General features: G+C 25.6%; 2 protein-coding genes across 2 annotated transcripts in view; both read left to right on the top strand.

The window, feature by feature from the left end:
• Positions 1-1395: 1395 nt before the first annotated feature.
• On the top strand, positions 1396-6448 carry LOC132934290 (terminal uridylyltransferase Tailor-like). The gene is made up of 5 exons (XM_061000576.1): positions 1396-1447; positions 1913-2179; positions 5349-5571; positions 5631-5860; positions 6009-6448. The coding sequence occupies exons 1-5, from the start codon at positions 1396-1398 to the stop codon at positions 6446-6448; spliced, it is 1212 nt and encodes a 403-aa protein (XP_060856559.1).
• Positions 6449-9351: 2903 nt separating this feature from the next.
• The window catches only part of LOC132936916 (venom dipeptidyl peptidase 4-like), a 28248-nt gene continuing 16282 nt past the window's right edge, over positions 9352-21317 (top strand). Inside the window, exons 1-6 of the mRNA XM_061003728.1 lie at positions 9352-9479; positions 10352-10556; positions 12363-12457; positions 12548-12622; positions 16193-16245; positions 21075-21280. Of these exons, the coding sequence (XP_060859711.1) occupies positions 9477-9479; positions 10352-10556; positions 12363-12457; positions 12548-12622; positions 16193-16245; positions 21075-21280 (637 nt within the window). The 5' untranslated portion in view covers positions 9352-9476. The remainder of the gene's footprint in view (positions 9480-10351; positions 10557-12362; positions 12458-12547; positions 12623-16192; positions 16246-21074; positions 21281-21317) is intronic.

Raw genomic sequence — 21317 nt, 5'->3', positions numbered from 1 at the left:
ACGGTGGTTTTGAATAGTACTTTTGATATATGTGTAGAATACATATTATTATGTGTTTTCTCGTCCTGGTGTCATTGAGGCCGGTTGGTAGTTTTATTTTATTATTTTGAGGGTATGTGCGCGAGTAAGTTTATATTCTACTATACTGTCTACTGTTTTTTATTCCTTGTTCAATTTATGTATATTGTGATTGTTATATTAAAGATATATCTAAATTCACTAACCTCGCTCATTTTAATGGTATTGATCAATGTGCGAAGCTGGTATATTTGAGGAGATGTCTTTACGGGGTCGAATTCAATGCTCAGCATCACCATACGATGTAGGTATCTACGCAACGTATAATTTAATTTTAAGTTGCTTTAAAAGTTAAAACTAAATTTGGTAGACCCAGTTAATACAGGAAGGAGTGATCCTTTACGCAACATTCTCAAATATTATTATTAGACTTGGGTAGTCGAATACTACAGTTTATGTATGCTATATTTTATATGTTTTAGTGATTATCGATCTAATCGATTAACATTTATCTTAATATTGTAATATTAAGGTTACCTCTATCTTAACTTAATATTTTATTTAACTCAATTTATTCTAATATTATCTTAAAATATATTCCAATGCTATAATAATTATAGCTCTAATACTATTGAAATAAAAAAATTTTTATATAGGGTTCACTGAATATACGAGGGTTATTTATTAATAATTTACTTTTAATTATTTATTAATTGAATACCGTTGATTACATTCACATCATAGTTAATGTGTTTTACGTACATATAATCAAAAAACATTTTAATCCAATATTATTATTTGCTGTACAATATTGTAATGTGTTTTACGTACATGTAATCCAAAAACCTTTTAATTTAATATCATTAAAATAACTTTAAAAAACAGCAAAGTTATAGTAAAATGTATTTTTAATAAAAATATCCTATGTAATTATCTTAGATTTTGAATGATTAAATCAAATTTTTAGAAACATCGATTGATTTTTTCATAATTTATAACCACGGAAACATGAAAAAAATTTTAATAATAACTATGGGTTTTTTGTCCATCATATTAAGGTATAAAAGTAAGTATACCAATAAAAATAAACCAAGATTAATGGTTAATATTAGATTACTATTTTAGTATTCTAAAATAAATTTTATTAAATGTTCAAATTACAAATTGTACTCCTACCTAGGTATATTCTTAAAAATATAAAAAAAAGCTAAAACACCTTGACAACAAAATAAACTGTGATTTGAATGTTATTGTATCATAAGAATGGGAATATTTCAAAAATATTTAATTTATTTCTCATGTTAAGACTGGAGTCCACAAATCATCTTTTGTAATATTTATAGAGTTGTTATTAACAAAATATTAAATGCTAACGAAATGATGAAAAGAAAATATGTATTTACTATTGGTACGAGTTCACTAGATGCATGTAAGTTTCGATTGTAAAAATTAATATTTTACTCATTGCAAATATTGTATATTATGCAATAATAGATATCAAATATATTATTTTTAAATTTTTTGTAGTATCCAACATATTAAGAAACAATTAAAACTTTAAATAGGTATACCTACATTTTTTTATTAAACACGAACAAAAAACTAAACTTTTTACGTATAAAAACATATTAATGGTTTTTATTTTTGTTTATTTGGTTAATTTACTATACTTATATTTAGGTTTTTTTTACAAATAGCCAAATAGAACATATTATATTTTATTTATCACTTATTCATTTTTTGAATGGGCAGAAACTACTAAATACAGTTATTAAAATTGACTATATTTAATAGTACTAGTATTATAAATGTATTATTGCTTACGAATATAATATGCTATGTGGCCATTGTCCATTTGTATTAAATATCTTATTGTATTTTTAATTAATTATAGATGACAAATTACCGGAGTTACACAAAACAACGCTATCCGAGTTTGGAAATAAGGAAGTACTGCTAAAATCTATTGATAAACAATTCGTAGAAATTATTAATCAAGAAATGTTCAATACTGATATAATGGATAGATTGCTTATGTTAATAAACTCAATATATAAGTGTACTGAAAATCATTTCGAAGGAAGTAAAATCTATCTTTTTGGATCACGTATGTCAGGTCTTGCACTTAAAGATAGTGACGTGGACTTATACTTTTGTATCGGTAATATTAATATTATATATTATTTAAAACCAACAATTTTGAAGCGGTGTCACTGGACACCTCCTTCACTCAAACTAACACTTCCAAATTATAACATATCTTTTACTTATTGTATTGTACTTGTATACATATTATTGTAAACATATTATTTTAAAACAAACTAAAAGTATATGCATAATTAAAATATAATAATGATTAGCAAATTAAAAATAGTACGTATTATGCTGTAATATAATATTAAGGTAAAATGATAATTAATAACTGTTAATTTATTGTATAGTAGATAGCAAGAATTTAAATGGGTTCTATAGATTATATCAATTTTCAAAAGGCTTTTGATGAAGTAAATCAATCTTTATAGTTTATAATAACTTACGTTAAAATGTTTTTTGTAGTTTTCATATTTTACGAATCAAAATCAAATAGTTAAAATATCTTTTAAATACTTCGATGAATATTTAGTTATTTTTAGTACTTATTCCAGCTTATTCCACTTATTTTAGCTTTATTCCACAAATTTCTCATTTAGGACTACTTCTATATTTTTATTAATAAATGATTTTTCAAAAACGTCTAGAAAAACAAACAAAAAAGGTGGAAAAGTGGATGTCGCTCTGCTGTACAGTAGGTTACAAGTGGGTCACTGTAATGGCTGGTGTTAAATTTGAATTCAATGATATAATATCATTGTATAAGAAAAACGATTCTGGGCGAAAACGGTCAGTCAGCCTATGATTTTACCAAGTATATTTGATGATATTATTGTGAATAAAGTAATTTATATATAACCTATTTACATGTAGCCTTGTTTTAAATTTTCAATCCTTAGCCATAAAAGTTAAAAATTTATAAATTTATAAATTTTTAACCACAAAATAATTAATAAATTATAAATTTGATAAATGTTGTCAAAATTTGAACTTTAAATGCTTATAAAAAAAATTGTGCCTATGTATTTTTAATATTTTTCAACTGCTATAATAACTATATATCAGGAGCTTTGAATTAAATTTTCATGCTATTTTACCCAATAAATAAAATTTTATTGATATTTATAGAAAAAAAAAACTAAAAATATTGAAAATTTACAATATCCGTAAACAGGTCAAAAAGAGTCAAATTATTTTCAACATTTTATGGTGTATAGAAAATGCCAATATAAACATTCAGTCAAAATTTCATGTCTCTACGGTCATTCGTTTTTTAATTACAATAAAATAAGAAAATTGTTACATGAGAAATCGAGTAAATATCAAATGTTGTAAAAATATAAATTTCAGAGGCTCATAAAAATTTAATTTAAGTTTCTTCTAGACATTTTTTTTTTGATAAAGGTAGACAAACTTATGAGTAATCTTATATTACATTTTCAAATCTTAGATTTAAAAAGAAAAATTTTTATGAATTCTCAACTCAAAATAATTTGCTATTTTTCGTGACTTTTCCGTATTTCGTCAAAATTTGAACTTTAAATGCTTATAAATAAAAACTGTGACTAAGGATTTTTAATTTTTTTCATCTGCCTTTGAAACAATAACCTAGAAGCCTTCTATTAAATTTTCAAGCTTTTTTACTCAACAGATAAAATTTTATTGATATTTATAGAAATAAAAACTAAAAAAATTGAAAACTGACAATGTCCGTAAACAGCTCGAAAAGAGTCAAAATATTTTGTAAATTTTATGGTGTATAGAAAATGCTAATATAAACATTCAGTCAAAATTGCATGTACCTACAGTCATTTTTTTTAGAGTTACACGAAAAACCAAAATCGATTTTCTCGAAAACAGATTTTGCGTAAAAATTCCCGTTTTTCCTTAATTTTTCTTTTGTTTTTCACGTTGCTTGTGAAAACTGCTGGGAAATTTTTACTTTTGACCCCCCAAAGTACCAACTAGATTCACTTTCCTATCAGAAAAGTTACTATTGAAGAAAATCCAAGCACTTTTACTGTCCTAAAAGGTGATGACAGACACAAAAAAAAATAAAATAAAAAAAAAACACACATCATTGTAAAATCAATACATTCATCGCTTCGCTCAGAATCTAAAATTAAGGAGAAACTGAAAATTTAACGCAAAATCGATTTGGTTTTTGGTGTAACTTGGTGTACATTCAATATTCATCGAATATTTCAAAATATTTTGACTTGTTTTGAGCCGTTTAAGAAACTTTTTGGTTTCCAATTTTTTTTTAGTTTTTTTTCTGTAAATGTCAATAACATTTTATTCGTTGGGAAAAAAACTTTAAAATTGAAAACCAAAGGTTAGGTTAGGTTAGGTTAGGTTAGGTAACCTAACCTAACCGTTTCGACCAAAGCCATTTTAGTCGTTTTCAAATTAAGTTGGCAATGATTTCTAAATAAAATTGTATGTATAGTTTTAATTAATATGTATAGTTTAAAATATTTTAACTCGTTTTGAGCTGTTTAAGGACATTTTAAATTATACATTTTTTTAGTTTATTTGTTGGGTCAAAAAGCGTGAAAATGTAATACAAGGCTCCCGGTATATTGTTACAATTATTGCAGTTGGAAAATATTAAAAATACATAGGTACCTACAATTGTTTTTAAGTGTAAATTTAAAGTTTGAATTTTAACAAAATGTATCATATTTAAAATTTAAAATTTATTTTGTAGTTAAACATTTATAAAATTTTGAACTTTTAAAGCTAAGTATTTAATTAACAAGGTATTTTAACAAAGAAGATTGATTTTAGTTTTGTGTTATAATTTAAAAATATTATTCCTGGGGGCTTGAAACTTCTAAAGTATATTATTATACACAAATTTTGAAATATGATAATATACAAATAATATTAATTCAACTTACCGGTTACCGTATTATTAATAACAATATAAATATAATATAAAATAATATTCTAGGCTGACAAACCGTCTTCGCTCAGAATCATTTTTCGTATATAATTCAAATTTAATACCATTCATTACAGTGACTCACTTGTAACCTACTGTACAACAGAGCGACATCGACTTACCCACTTTTTATTTTGTTATAATATTTACTTTGTTAAAAGACTTATACCAGTTTATAATTATGAATAAATAATGTTATTAAATAATTTAATACTAATACAATTTAATTCATTTTGTTGTAAATATTTAAATAAGAACAATTTAATTTTTAATTTTTAATCAAATTCTTTAGCTGGCACTTTTGGCGGAGCATTAAGTACTGATCGGGATTGTCAAAAGGAACTAGTAGGTTATTTAGGAAAAATATTTTCTTGTCAAAGTAATGAATATAAATATATACGACAAATAACTAGAGCACTCGTACCTATTGTAAAATTTTTACATGTCCCTACTGGCCTATATTGTGATATATCTTTCAAAAGTGGCCTCAGTACCCAAAACACTAAATTAATCAGGTAAATTATATGTAATTTATTAATAAATTAATATCCTCAGTTTGTATTTGACAATTTAGATTGTATTTATCATTGAATGAACGTGTTCACTGGGTAGTCTGTGCAGTTGTGAAACGTTGGGCGTTACAAAATTATATGAAACATACTTCGATGTTTACTAGCTTTGCTTTAACATGGTTGGTTCTCTTTTATTTGATGGCTACTGAAGTTGTACCTCCATTAAAATTGCTCAGAGAACATGCAGATTATTCAAAAAATACATTTGAATCAGATTTAATGTTTATAGAAGGTACATAATTTTTTAAATCATTATTCATGCATGTGTATACAATATATGTATTCAAATGTAACTACTTTAATAACTGCAATGCAGGTGTTTACATTTTACATGCATCTGTGATATTATATTAATTAATTGATATGTATTTTCATTTTAGATTGGGATTGTACCGTTTGCACTCTAGAAAAAGCCAAACAAATTTGGGAAGTACCAACGATTTCTTGTTGGGACTTATTATTTGGATTTTTTAAATTTTATTCAGACTCTGGTGATCTTAAGCAATATGTTTTTTGTCCAGCTATTGGAAAGGCTATACGTAAAGACAAGTTTCATCAAATTCCAATCTTACATCCAGATATATTAAATTTTAACAAAAAAAAAAATGGAAACCCTTTTGACTGGTCTAAAGTATTAAAATATACATTTTGTGGTGAAAATCTTGCACTACAAGATCCTTTTGATCTTTTCAACAATTTAACAAGATGTATAGTACCTAGAAAGCTACAGATTTTCTCTCATTTATGCAATAAAACAATGGAAGTTATGAAAAATCAAGTCCAAAAAAATTATAATTTATCTTATAGTCAAAATAATTAAATTTCGTAAATAAATAATTAATTAAGTAGACTAATAAATTTTTAATTATTAACTTATATTTTAAATTCTGAGTGGAGCGATGAATGTTATGACTCTATAAAGATGTGTGTTTTTTTGAAAATCTTTTTTTATGTTTGTCATCTCATTTGAGCATTAAACATGCTTCGATTTTTTTGAAGTGAAACTTTTTTACGAATGGTAAAACCTCGAAAAATTGTGGGACGAAATGGCGTTATGTGACTTTTTACTGTCACGACACTATTCGATAGCGTAGTGGTCAGTTCAAGAAGCTACTAATCACGGTATAGCTGGTTCAACATTTTTTTTTATGTATTTTTTTTTCGTTCTTGTGTCTCACGGACGAGTTGTGACACCCGATAATCAATTATATTCAGGGCTTAGGACCCGATTCATTGTTTTGGGTTTCGGCTACTGGATGTATTCGGGCGTTCAAACACAGAAATAAAAAATGTAAACAAACGTTCGGGTTTTAATAACCGTTATTATTCTAGTTAATATTGGTTAATACAGGTGTTCTTCAGTAGTCTAGAAACGACACAACATTTGAAGGCTGAAGCTCTTCAAAAATTGTTGATCTGAAAAAAATGTAATAAAAAACTATTTACATTAGGTATTTAATATAAATTCCTAACACGAATGCGCAACATTTGTTTTAGAATTTGGACCAAACTCCGTTCACTAATGTACAGTAGTTAAATTTTTTTATGAAACTACTACATCTAAGACAATGGGAAATTAATTAGGTACCTATTTATTTACTATCTATCAACGGATATAAAGTAACTAAAATGTTTAAAATATGTATGCTATAGGGACGTTGAGCCGTAGAGAAATAAAATAAATTATAAATTATGATTTTGTGATTTTGCAATTTTGAAATAGAATATTATGGCGTAAATTGTATAGTGGCAAATACCTTAAAAAAATCTAGGAATATAGCAATAGCTTTTAAACTACTATCTAGTGCGTGATACAGAAACTGTGTGACTTGATATAAAGCGTTTTCAGTGCTTAGCCACTGGTCTAAAACCAAATTGATTTTTAAATAATAATTTATTTTTTTCCCCATAAAAAATTAATCTTGATCTAATAATTTTTTCAAATATTTTAGAAAAGTTAGTTAACATAGACATATATACTTACGTTCACCTCCTTAAAATAATTTCATTTTTGAAGTCATCCGGGTAAATGCTATTTTTAATTCTTAGATAAAATCCAATGGAGTTATGACTAATTCCATTATTTAACCATTGGTTTCTGTTTTTGAAAATAAATTGAGGGGTTTCAATTCAAAACAAACCTTTTCAAACCTTTTACATTTTTCTAACTTTTCAGTGCAACTTTTTTTTTGTTTCTCTAATGTTTAATTGATTTAGTTAATATTATGTAATTACCATAAAAGAATAGATAAAAAGAAAATGATAAATCAATTTTTGATATTGAAAATTGTCTTTTTAAAAATTATAGTGTCTACAGTATATTTTTAAGTTTAAAGAAAGCAATTTTAGTCAAAACGTTCTTTTTCCAGGAACACGAATATGAATAAAAAACTGGAACAAGCGCTTTTTGGAAAAAAAACAACTCAATTTATATCCATCATAATTCCTGAAAATTATTTTCCTGAATTAATTGTTCCTGACGAAAATCAAACGCCACCGTTGACACCGGCTATGATGGTTCAGTTCCTCGTGTAGTCGTGTCACCTACAAGTTGACATCGGCGTTAACCGTGTTAAATAACGAATGACTGTGTAATACATATTATTATTTTTTGTAAATATCTATAATTTATACATATTTTATGTTCATGACTTTTCTATTTTTCATAAACTTAAGTACGCCTGAGCGGCCTTATAACAACAGCGCCTAGGGCAAGGATACTCACCCCTCCCTCCTAGATCCGACAACGGTCCCAAAATAAATTGGTTAATTTCTTAACTTCAACAGCTTAAAAAAAATCGTGCCTATGAATTATTAATAATTATTAATATTTTTATAAATTGCTACTTGCTAAAAGAATAAACTATGTTTGATATTGTATTAAAAATATTATCAACCTTGGAAAAAAATTCCAAAATAAATGTCAAATACTTATAAATAACTTAAAATTAATCAAATTTTTTTGAAAATTTCACTCATTATAGAAAATGATAATTTCAGTAAGTGTGGAATGTCTCAAGTCTACTTCAATTTCTTAAACTTTTTGAATATTACGAAAACTAAACTAAACTGGACTAAAATGTGATAGACGTACACATCATTACATTAAATTAATGCATTCATCGCTCTGCTAAGAATCTAAAATAATCGAAATGTGAATTTATTCTCAGTTAGGTGCTATATTCATCGGATTATTTAAAACTATTTTCTTTTCAATATAATACTCATTGTATTAAAAAGAAATACTAAAATACTAAAATATGCATAATATTTAAAAATGTCCAAATATGCAAAAATATGCAAAATCCAATTTTTCACAACAAATCATTAAGCTAGGATTCAAATGTATACCTTAACTTCCTACCTTTTCAACTGATAAAGAAAAATATGCAAATGCATAATATAATTCCGGGGCCTACTCATTAGTCACTAGTACCTATTTAAATAATTGTTATTATTACTTTTAATTCAGTCTACATTTTTAAGGAAGAATAAAGTATAATATCAAATACAAACCAAAGAAACTAACTACATTTGCTTCACCGATCAGTTATCAAAAAACTATGAGTTGGTAATTACTAGACTATACAAGGTACCTTGAACGTACAATATAAATACAAATTTAAATGAAACGAACAAATAGCATAATGCTGAAAGTTGAAACATCTGTTTAAATACCATATGCTTTCATACGTATGTTGAATATTGTCATTAAGTGAATACTAAGCAGTCATACTTAACACATTAATGCATATAAACGTACCTATTTTATACATGTTCATATTTTTGTATTTATCCATTGTACAATTGTATTGGTGTATACAATTTGTCACATAAAACATTTGATAATGGTAAGTAAATTAATATTTAATTATTAATGATAGTTATTTTTCAACTTGACGTTTCTTTAATGGTTTTAAAATAATTCATAGATAAAAACAAATATAACATCAACAAATAACTATAGATTTATTGAGTATAATAATTTAGAGAGACGAATTGAAAATATGAAATTATTTGTAGGTACAGATAATTATAATAATTATTATAATGCACCTACTAACTATACTATATATTGAAAAATATGATTTTATTTAGGAAATATTTGTTTATACTTAGGTACCTAGGTACTATTTTACTATTTATTATTTAATAGTACTGTTGTCGCCTATTCAATATCCTCATTAGTCATTAGCACAGTATAAATTGTTGAGCTTCTACAGCAATACAAATTACAATAATGTACGTATTTTAGTTTGTATTCAATCATAAATTATATAGTCACAGGTACCCACGTTTGAAATATTAAATAAACAGCTATATAACTGGACATAAGAAAAATTGTAAAAGATTAATTTTTCAAACATACATAACGAGAATTTTATATCGATATTATTAAAATATTTTTTCATATTTAAATTTTAAAAATAATATACTATATAAGTAGTTAATATTGCAATACTTGTCAGCATTCATAGGTCAATATAATTTTAATATACATTGATCAGTCATAGATTAATTTTTTTTAATGAGATGGGAGTTCAATAATTTCACAAAATGTAAATTGTTGGCAAATTACTGACAAAGTAAGTCAATTTATTTATTTAAAATCTCTTGATTGACTTTCCAATCTTATTTTAGAAAATTTAGTAGAAAATGTAAATTATAAATAATCATTAAAATTTGTTTGGTTTTTTAACTATAATTTCGTTCATATTTTCAGGAATACTATTTATGGAAAATTAGAAATGGATTTATTACGGTGTGGTTATCATTCTGTTTCATTGTGTCGTTAATAACTATTATAGTTTATTTCACTATTGAGGAGCCTAAATATTCTAAACACCAAATTATAAAATCAAGACCACTTAAATTTGAAACATTATTGAACGATGACCTACTTGATTTCAAAGCAACTTGGATTTCAGGTACATAAAAATGCATGAATTATCATTATTATAATCCATCCTATTATGATGAATTTATAATTAAAAATTTAAAATATTATAATTAATGAGTAAGAAGTTTTTTAGTGTAAAAAGATCTCTGTACATTTATCAAGGAAAGTTGTTTCAATGTTTGTCCATTTTCTATATCTAACTAATGTCTAATGGCTATCTGCACAAAAATGTAAACATAACCGGTTTTATTATTACTTATAGTTAAAAACACTAATTTAACTAAATTATTTTCAAATAATTTAAGTCAAATACTTAGTTTCAAAACAGTATTTTGGGGTTAGTTTGAAAATGTGGTTATGGAATACAAGATTCCCCGTAAGTTTTTCTGATTTAACAAAAAAAAAATATATACCTGAAGGTTAAATACTTTTTTTATGACTGTTTGAAGTTAGACAATGGATATTCACACGTAAATTAACAAATTCTCATAGAACAAATTTCTTACTTTGTTGTAATTCAAAAACTATTAACAGTAGGTACCGGAAATATTCTCCAAATATTTATTTTATCATGTTATACATCATTACACATGCTAAAATGTTCAAAACATTTTGACTCGTTTAGAGTTATTTATACTTTATAGACTTTTTAAATTTTAAATTTTCTTAGCTTTTATTTACTTAAAATGTTAGACATTTTTTTCGTTGGCTTTACACGCTAGGAAATTTAATACACGATTCTTCAAAGTTGCTTTAATAGCAGTTGAGAAATATTAAAGATCCATAGACACCATTTTTTTTTATAAGTATTTCAAGTACTTATAAATATCGACAAAATTCATAAAAATCTATAAAAACTATTTTGTAGTTAAAAATGCATAAAATATTCAATTTTTATAGCTAATGATTGCAAATTTAAAACAAGGATTCTCATAACTACTTCATACTGTAACCAGAATATCTAAAAAAATATAAGAATACGGATTTTTAATAGAAATTTTAAAACGGAATTAATTATTTAAACAAAGAATAACGATTTTAGCTATTTTTTGTAATTAATAATACTATTCGTTGGTACTTGAATCTTTTAAAGCATATTAAAATATTTTATAATAACATTTTCAAATGCAATTTTTTGGCAAAAATTAATTTAACCTATTGCAATACCTACTATTGTACTAATGCCTAATAGTAAAATAAATTACTTTAATCGGAATAAGAATACAAAATATACTTAGTACCTAATATTGTATGCAGACAAACAGTCTTCGCTCAGAATAGTTTTTGTATACAAAGATTTTATATCATTGGATTCAAATTTAACCCATCCGTTACAGAGACCCACTTGACAACTATACTAATACGTACAGTAGAGCGGTACACACTTGCTAAGGTACACTCGACACCAGCTACTTTAGGGCAGAGTGACTTCCCCGGTTTTTACTTTTGACCAACTAGATTCACCATCCTACCAGAAAAGATGCTGAAGTAGAAAATCTAAGCATTTTTAGTGCCCCAAAAGGTGATTACAGAAACATACACGATACACACACACACAAAAAATAAAACATACATCATTGTAAAATCAATACATTCATCGGTTTCTTAAATTCACTTATTGAAAACAATTTATGAATTCATGTAAGTTATTTAAATTTTGATTACGACCCAGAAAACCACCTAACTTACAACATGTGGTTTTCATACCCTACCTATTAGATATGTTTCTATCGACATTTTGTTGATTATATTTCTGAATAAATCATTATGTACCTATCTGGAAAATTATTTCAGTTATTTTAATTTTTTTTTTTTTGTTGGTACCAATTATTAGATGAAGACATATTGACACAAGATGATAATGGAAATATTATTTTATTGGATGTTAATAAATCTATTAAATCAATTTTAGCATTCAATTCAATGCAGGTAAACACATACTAGTATCAACTGATAACTTATAACTGAATAATACTATAAATGTTAAATGACGTGTTTATTTAAATTTTAATATTTTAGCATATGAAATACTGTCATAAATATGAACTTTCAGCGGACAAAAAATATTTATTAATAGCTTATAATCTCAATAAGGTAATTTTTTTTTATTATATTATGAGCATATTTTTTATTCCAAACTATAAAGTAAGACTATAATTAGTTAAAAAAATCGTTTTCCATGGAAAATCCTTTTGATGCATTAAAATATCGAACATTTTAATATAGTCCATCTATAGATTAAAATATATGAATACATGTGATACATAACATTTTTTTTAAGTCATTAACATTACGAATAGTAGTCAAGGTACTACTTCGATTTTAAACTTCAGTGTCTATTGTTGGATGACAAAGTAAATAAAGTTGGTACATTTGGCAGGTCAAAATTCCCAGAAGTATTCAAAAGCAAACAAGAAAATTATAAAAAAATTAAGGATAAAAGAGAATTTTTTATGCAAAATCAGTTTTTGAAAAAATTTATAAAATGTTCAACTTTTATAGTTAAGGATTGAACATTTAAGACAACGTTCCATTTAAGTAGCTTATTCTGTAACCAAAATATATAAACATTTTAGTTTCGTGTTGTAATTTAAAATATTCGTCGGTAGGTACTTGAAACTTCTAAAGTTTATTATTATACACAAATATGATAATAAAAAAATGATAATAATTTATCTTAACCTGCTACCGTATTAATAATAACAATATAAATATAGTATAAAATATCCTAAGCTTATAACCCGTCCCCGCTCAGAATTGTTTTTCGTATACAGTGATATTATATTACCCACTTGTAATCTACTGTTCAGTAGATACCCACTTAACCACTTTTTTTTACTATTTTATATTATTTATTATATTTGAAGTTTTTACTTTTTGAATAACAACATGTACTTAGAATAAATAAAGAAGAAAATTTTTCTGAGAAATGTTATACATATATATCAAATTTTAAACTGTTAGTCAATTAGTAGGTAGTTATTTGAAGTTTAGATGAGCAAGAGCTACATTTTGCAGGGTTTCCCTGCGTGGCTGTGCCACTCAATTCCGCTCATTAAGATTCAAATACGTATTGATTACTTATCAACTAGGTACTAAATCAAAACTAGATTAAACAATTTAAAATATTCATAATGATATTCTGCTTTTGAATATAAAATTAAAATTGTATGTTGTATACTTTTACAAAATTATAACCGAATGATAAAAATAAAGTTTTAATTTTTTTCAAAATTGTTGTTTTGTAATGAATTAAAATTTAGTAAAAATATTTTTTTTAACGTTTTTATACTTCTTGAGATAAAAGAACTTACTAAAATATAATATTTAATAATAATTAAAAGGTATTTAAAATACCCACCTGTGGACTTAAAAGATAGAATTATGTTTAAACAAAATGATTGTTTTGTTATTATAGTTATTGCTTGGGGGACGGCGTGGCCGAGTGGACTTAGGGGTCGGTTGCAAAGCGCACCGTCGCCGGTTTGAACCTCGATCCGGGCGGCACTTCTCTCCGGGCAGACATCTGTCTAGAGAGAGGCTGCCGTCCCCCGACCGGGCATGGCAGATACCTATGGATGCCCAAATCAAAAATTCTGACAAAAAAAACACACACGGGTAAAGAAATCTACAGTACCATCCCCCACAGTATCACAGGCTAATGATCTTAGTAGTAACATAAACCATAAGCCTTAATCCTAAAAAAGGTGGATAAGTGGATGTCGCTCTGCTGTACAGTAGGTTACAAGTAAGTCACTATACTGGATGGTGTTAAATTTGAATTCAATGATATAATATCATTGTATAAGACAAACGGTCACTCAGTCTATGATATTACCAAGTATATTTGATGATATTATTGTGAATAAAGTAATTTATATATAACCTATTTACGTGGAGCCTTGTTTTAAATTTTAATCCTTAGCCATAAAAGTTAAACATTTTATACATTTTTAACCACAAAATAATTAATAAATTATAAATTTGATAAATGTTGTCAAAATTTGAACTTTAAATGCTTATAAAAAAAAATTGTGCCTATGTATTTTTAATATTTTTTAACTTCTATTAGAATGATATATCAGGAGCCTTATATTAAATTTTCACGCTTTTTTACCTAGCAAATAAAATTTTATTGATATTTATAGAAAAAAAAATTAAAAAAATTGAAAACTGACAACGTCCGTAAACAGCTCAAAAAGAGTCAAAATTTTATTGTGTATAGAAAATGCTAATATAAACATTCAGTGAAATTTTCAAGTATCTTCAGTCATTTGTTTTTTAATTACAATAAAATAAGAAAATTGTTACATGAGAAATCGAGTGAATATCAAATGTTGTAAATATAAATTTCAGACGCTCATAAAAATTTAATTTAAGTATCTTGTAGACATTTTTTTTTTGATAAAGGTAGACAAACTTATGAGTAATCTTATATTACATTTTCAAATCTTAGATTTAAAAAGAAAAATTTTTATGAATTCTCAACTCAAAATAATTTGCTAATTTTCGTGATTTTTCCGTATTTTGTCAAAATTTGAACTTTAAATGCTTCTAAATAAAAACTGTGACTAAGGATTTTTAATTATTTTCATCTGCCTTTGAAACAATAACCTGGGAGCCTTCTATTAAATTTTCAAGCTTTTTTACTCAACAGATAAAATTTTATTGATATTTATAGAAAAAAAAACTAAAAAAATTGAAAACTGACAATGGCCGTAAACAGCTCAAAAAGAGTCAAAATATTTTGTAAATTTTATGGTGCATAGAAAATGCTAATATAAACATTCAGTCAAAATTTCATGTCCCTACGGTCATTTGTTTTAGAGTTACATCAAAAACCAAAATCGATTTTCTCGAAAACAGATTTTGCGTAAAAATTCCCGTTTTTCCTTAATTTTTCTTTTGTTTTTCACGTCACTTTTGAAAACTACTGGGAAATTTTTACTTTTGACCCCCCAAAGTACCAACTAGATTCACTTTCCTATCAGAAAAGTTACTGTTGTAGAAAATCCAAGCACTTTTACTGTTCTAAAAGGTGATGACAGACACAAAAATAAAAATTTTTAAAAAATATAAAAAAAATTTAAAAAAAACACACATCATTGTAAAATCAATACATAAAAAAAATAAGTTAGTGCTTATTATAATATTCAAATAACAATCATCTAAAAATTAATTTGTTTTCTAATTATTTTGTATAATTGTATAGTTGCAATGTTAATGTTAAAGTTGCAATATAGTTGTATATTGCAATGTTTGAAATAATTGAATCTTAAATTCTTAAATAAGGTACTGTAAATAAGAATTGCATACCTACACTTTAAAAAAAAAAACGATTAAAATACGATTTTCCGTTTGATGTATATTGATCTATTTTTAAAAAAAAACTGAGATATAAAAAAAATGGCGAAGAAACAGCTATGGGAGCATCTATTTACAACAAAACCTTGAAAATTTGACTAAACTAAACTCCAATCTAATCATTCTTAGAATGAAATAACTTTTCATTCCTTTGAAATGTAAAAAACTTGCCCCATATAACATTTTCCGCTTTTTTTGTATTTTTGTTTAAGCGTACTGAATAAATAATATACATAGTTTCAACATTCACTCTTCATGTTTTATTTTATCTGAAATGTTTTTTTTTTTTTTATGACGAAGACTTATAGTTATTTATCAACAGCAATCTATGACGTTATCAACATTAAATCTGGGTAAGTCTAAGTAGTTTAACTAGTTAACATATTATTTACCAATATATTATAGTATTATATGCTTTATTGTATTGTTTTCATAAATACTCATTTATAACAATGATAATATATGCATTGAATAGCATTATTTTTTTAATGATTATGCACCTACCAAATATATAATTATTTACTATAAATCTACTAGAATATAGTTATTCTTTAAATTACGGAATAAAAAATAACACACACACATATATAATAATACACATTATATATATATATATGTATGTGTATAAGTATGTGTATATATGTATGTATAATTATTACAGAATGTTTTTTGGAGTACTTTGATAAAAAAATTTTTACGAGTAGTTTATGGATTATAATTTATAAATATTTAAAGCTTTATTCTGCGGAGTGGAGTGTTATTGGGGTATCACGCAAAATGTTTCACTCTAATCAACTAAAATTTAAATACTGAAACTAATAAACTAATTGTCCAAAGTTTGATTTTTTTAGATCGAAATAATCAGAACAATATTCTGTTTCAGAATTTAAAAAAATGTTTGATGTTATTCAAAAGAAAAATAACTTAAAAAAATATATAATATTAAAAAATATATTATATTGAATACTTTTTTTCTCGTTTATACCGTTGATTGACACAAATTATAATAAATAGCAAATTTGAATATACATTTTAATTATATCTGTAAATGCAGGGATAGGCTTAATGTAATTACTGTTAGGGGGTGCCAACTAGTTATGTGGACAGAATTTTCTCCCTTGCAAAATGATACAGGCACTATTATTTTTGACAAGAATTTTTTAGTTATGATTTTACGTTCTTCTGCCACCTATAATTTTAATTGGTTTCCTTGAGTTTATACATTATAAATTATATAAATATTGAAATTTAGTGAAACTGTCTGACACAGAACTTTAATAACAAGGAAAGGTAATACACATTTTGATTGTTTACAGAGCAATGAAAACTTCATTAAATACGACTAAAAAAATATGTCGTCTATTTACCTAACTTATTAAATTAGTAATATAATAAACTAATTAATAACTTTTTAATTAGATAGTAGACTTCATACGAATATTTATTAGTTTATGACATAGTTTAATGATTACAATATATAGATAATATAGTTTTATATAGGTCATCATTAATAACAATTACCTGACTTGATTATAATATTTTATTACTTCAGTCTTCAAATATATTAATTCATTTAACATTCAGCTACCACTAATGGCACTAAATAGCATTAAAATAAAACAGTGTTAGGTATTCTACGGAATGTTACTCAGAGCCCATATATCCTTTATGTAGGTCTATGAAGTCTGATGTTCATGATAATGTATTTTATAATAGCTGTATTAAATATACACACAGGCGCATTGCGAACATTGTAACTTTATCTTCTATGTTCATACGTTTCAAATATTTTTGAAAATTAAAAAAACTCGAAACTATATACACATTTTAGGCTAAGATTTGATGGTTATTAATACCAGTATGACGTAGTAGTGTAGGTCGTATTATTATAGGCGTATAGCACAATAACACGTAGATATAAACAGGCAAATAGCACAACATAATATTTCAGCACCTAAAGCCTTGCAACCGAATTAACCGGAACCCCTAACACCCCTAAAAACCCTTAAAAATCAAACATCCGAAACCTATATAACCCGTGATTCTGTTTTCAAAACACCAGAATTAACCAAAACCCGAAGAAAACATTCTGATTAACCAGAAACCAGAATAATTTTGTTTTTTACAATCTTTATGTGATAATGTCGCCGTCGTGCAAAAAGTGTCTAAGTGAAATTTGAACTTTGTTGGGAAACCACAATTGAATATTCATAATGGTCTGGAAATTCACCAACTCGTTCGATTTTAATAATGTTTGTCTTAAAAAATCCATAAAACAGTAAGGAATTTAAACCTTAATTTATCCAATTTTATATTTCATAATTACTATCAGAATAATTGTAAAACATAAAAAAGATAGATGAAAAAATGACCAACTGACTTTTTAATCACTTGGTCAAATTAGGAAATGACTAACTGACTTACTCAAATCACTTGGTCAATATTACAATAACTGAATTTGAAGACCAATCAGAGTAATTTTATTGCTACATTTATTATTTACTTTAAAGTATTATGTTTCATAATATCAAAGTGATTTGAGTAAGTCAGTTAGTCATTTCCTAATTTGACCAAGTGATTAAAAAGTCAGTTGGTCATTTTTTCATCTATCTTTTTTTATGTTTTACAATTATTCTGATAGTAATTATGAAATATAAAATTGGATAAATTAAGGTTTAAATTCCTTACTGTTTTATGGATTTTTTAAGACAAACATTAAAATCGAACGAGTTGGTGAATTTCCAGACCATTATGAATATTCAATTGTGGTTTCCCAACAAAGTTCAAATTTCACTTAGACACTTTTTGCACGACGGCGACGATATTTTTTGTCAATATCGTATTGTAACAAAAGTGTCCAAGTGCACTTGGTCAGAATTTTGAATGTTATGTCTTATGTAAAAACTGATCAAATACACTTGGACAATTTTTCCGCGTAGAATAAAATAATTTAAACACTTAGTCAAAATACAATAGCCCATAACTTGGTATATATTTAACATTTTCACTTGGTCGTTTTTTCTATAGTTATTGGAGGACTATGGTAACTATTTGGCCATATTATTTCACTTGGTCATTTTTTGCACTTAGACACTTTTTGCACGACGGCGACTATTATATTATTTTGTATGTATTTCATGTGGCGAGTTAGATTCTGTAGTTAGTTGTTTAATAATAATAATAAATTAACAGGAACAATTGTACAATCAACCATAGTACAATTCAATAGTAATCTATTTTCTTGAAAATATAATCCAATAAAATCGTTAATTGATTCTGATTAAACTAAATCACCTAATACAAAATTATTTCCTATTACTAATATATATATTATAATTTATTACTTTATTAATTTTAAGTATATAAAATAAATACAAATATAGCCAATAGCAATATAACATTTAGACATGGTCTCAACAAAACTGAACAACGTATATCGATAGTCGTGACCAAAATAACAAATACTAATATAACTAATCAGTAATAATACCTAGAATTAATAGTAAACTCATATATAGTATAATTAGATATATAGTTATCTATTTTCTTGAAAATATAATCCAATAAAATCATTAATTGATTCTGATTAAACTAAATCACCTAATACAAAATTATTTCTTATTACTAATATATATACTATAATTTATTTCTTTATTAATTTTAATTTTTTGGCAAAAAAAAAATAAAACTTTTTGTTGATAGTTATAGAAAAAAAATAAAAAATTTAAACTTGAAATTGTCCGTTTTAAATGCTTAAAACAAGTCAAAATATTTTAAGAATGTTTTGGTGTATAAAAAATGAGAATAAGAACACTCAGTGAAATTTTCATGTACGTATCTGCACTTATTCGTTTTTGATAACTACAAAATAGCAAAATCGTTACAAGAGAAATCGAGTGAATATCAAATGTTGTAAAAATATGAATTTCAAACGCTCATAAAAATTTAATTTGACTTTCTTGTAGACATATTTTTTTTTGATAATGGTAGACAAATGTATGAATAATTTTGTATTATATTTTCAAATCTTAGATTGAAAAAGAAAAATTTTTATCAATTCTCAACTCAAAATAGTTTGCTAATTTTCGTGATTTTTCCGTATTTTGTCAAGATTTGAACTTTAAATGCTTATAAATAAAAACTGTGAATAAGGATTTTTAATTTTTTTCATCTGCCTTTGAAACAATAACCTAGGAGCCTTCTATTAAATTTTCAAGCTTTTTTAACCAACAAATAAAATTTTATTGATATTTATAAAAAAAAAAACTAAAAAATTGGAAACTGAAAATATCCGTAAACAGCTCAAAATAAGTAAAAAAATTTGGAAAATGTTATGGTATATAGAAAATGCTAATATAAACATTCAGTCAAAATTTCATGTACCTACGGTTATTTGTTTTAGAGTGGCACCAAAAACCAAAATCGATTTTCTCAAAAACAGATTTTGCGTAAAAATCCCGTTTTTCCTTAATTTTTCTTCGTCGCTTTTGAAAACTTCTGGGAATTTTTTAGTTTTGACCCCCCCCCCCCTTCCCTTTTGGGAATTTTGACCTCTTGTATGCACTAAGTAAATTCACTTTTCCACCTAAAAAATGATGGAAGTTATAAATTGAAGCATTATTTCTCCTACTAATCGTATACATCATAGACACAAATAAAAATTAAAACTTATGAAAAAAAACATATATCATTCTAAAATCAAAACATTCATCGCTCCGCTTGGAATTTAAAATTGACATCGCACGCCGTAGCACATAGATATGGGCTATGAATAATGTAATGAGTGGAGTATGGTTTCGAATAATAGTAATTTGTATTATATTTTACTAATACGTAAATAACCAAATTATTTTGGTATTTGCACATATGAAAGAAAATAACTGATAAACCAATTTGTTTGATCTGTGATAAAATTGGTTACAATTAGCTGGCAGCGCAAAATACCAATTACATTAAATAGTATTAGTATTGGATGGATGCACTACAAAACATATAGGCGTGCGCCGTCTGAAGTTTAAGGGTAGCAAGAGATTAATCCGGCTCTTTCTCCAAATTTACCGTTAAACCACCCTTAGTTTTACTTTTTTTACAATAGGGTATCAAAATTAAAATTGTATTATTAGACCTACTACACCTAATATATATATATATATTGCCTAATAATTTTATTTTATTTTATCAGGAAACAAGTAACACTTAGAGACACAAAACATAATCCAAGAGAAATAATGATCGCCAAATGGTCTCCTACTGATTCAAGTCTCGCCATTGTTGACAATTACAATATATATTTTATTCCCACAGTCGCAAAACCAAACCACGTTAAACAAATTACTTTCCATGGATCTGAAGATTTGTATAACGGTATCCCTGATTGGGTGTACACAGGAAAGTATATTTATTTATAACTATAGTTATATCTAAA

Source organism: Metopolophium dirhodum, chromosome 1, assembly GCF_019925205.1.
Source record: "Metopolophium dirhodum isolate CAU chromosome 1, ASM1992520v1, whole genome shotgun sequence".
NCBI classification, from domain to species: Eukaryota; Metazoa; Arthropoda; class Insecta; order Hemiptera; family Aphididae; genus Metopolophium; species Metopolophium dirhodum.
Note: the sequence above shows the minus strand (reverse complement) of the source record. Positions and strands in the feature narration are given on the sequence as shown.

Bases quoted from the DNA above. Each gene is read 5' to 3' on its own strand.
- LOC132934290 (XM_061000576.1), top strand. From the start codon at position 1,396: ATGATGAAAAGAAAATATGTATTTACTATTGGTACGAGTTCACTAGAT. The intron at 2,180-5,348 runs GTAATATTAATA...CAAATTCTTTAG, and splicing joins GGACTTATACTTTTGTATCG to CTGGCACTTTTGGCGGAGCA. The intron at 5,861-6,008 runs GTACATAATTTT...TTTTCATTTTAG, and splicing joins AGATTTAATGTTTATAGAAG to ATTGGGATTGTACCGTTTGC.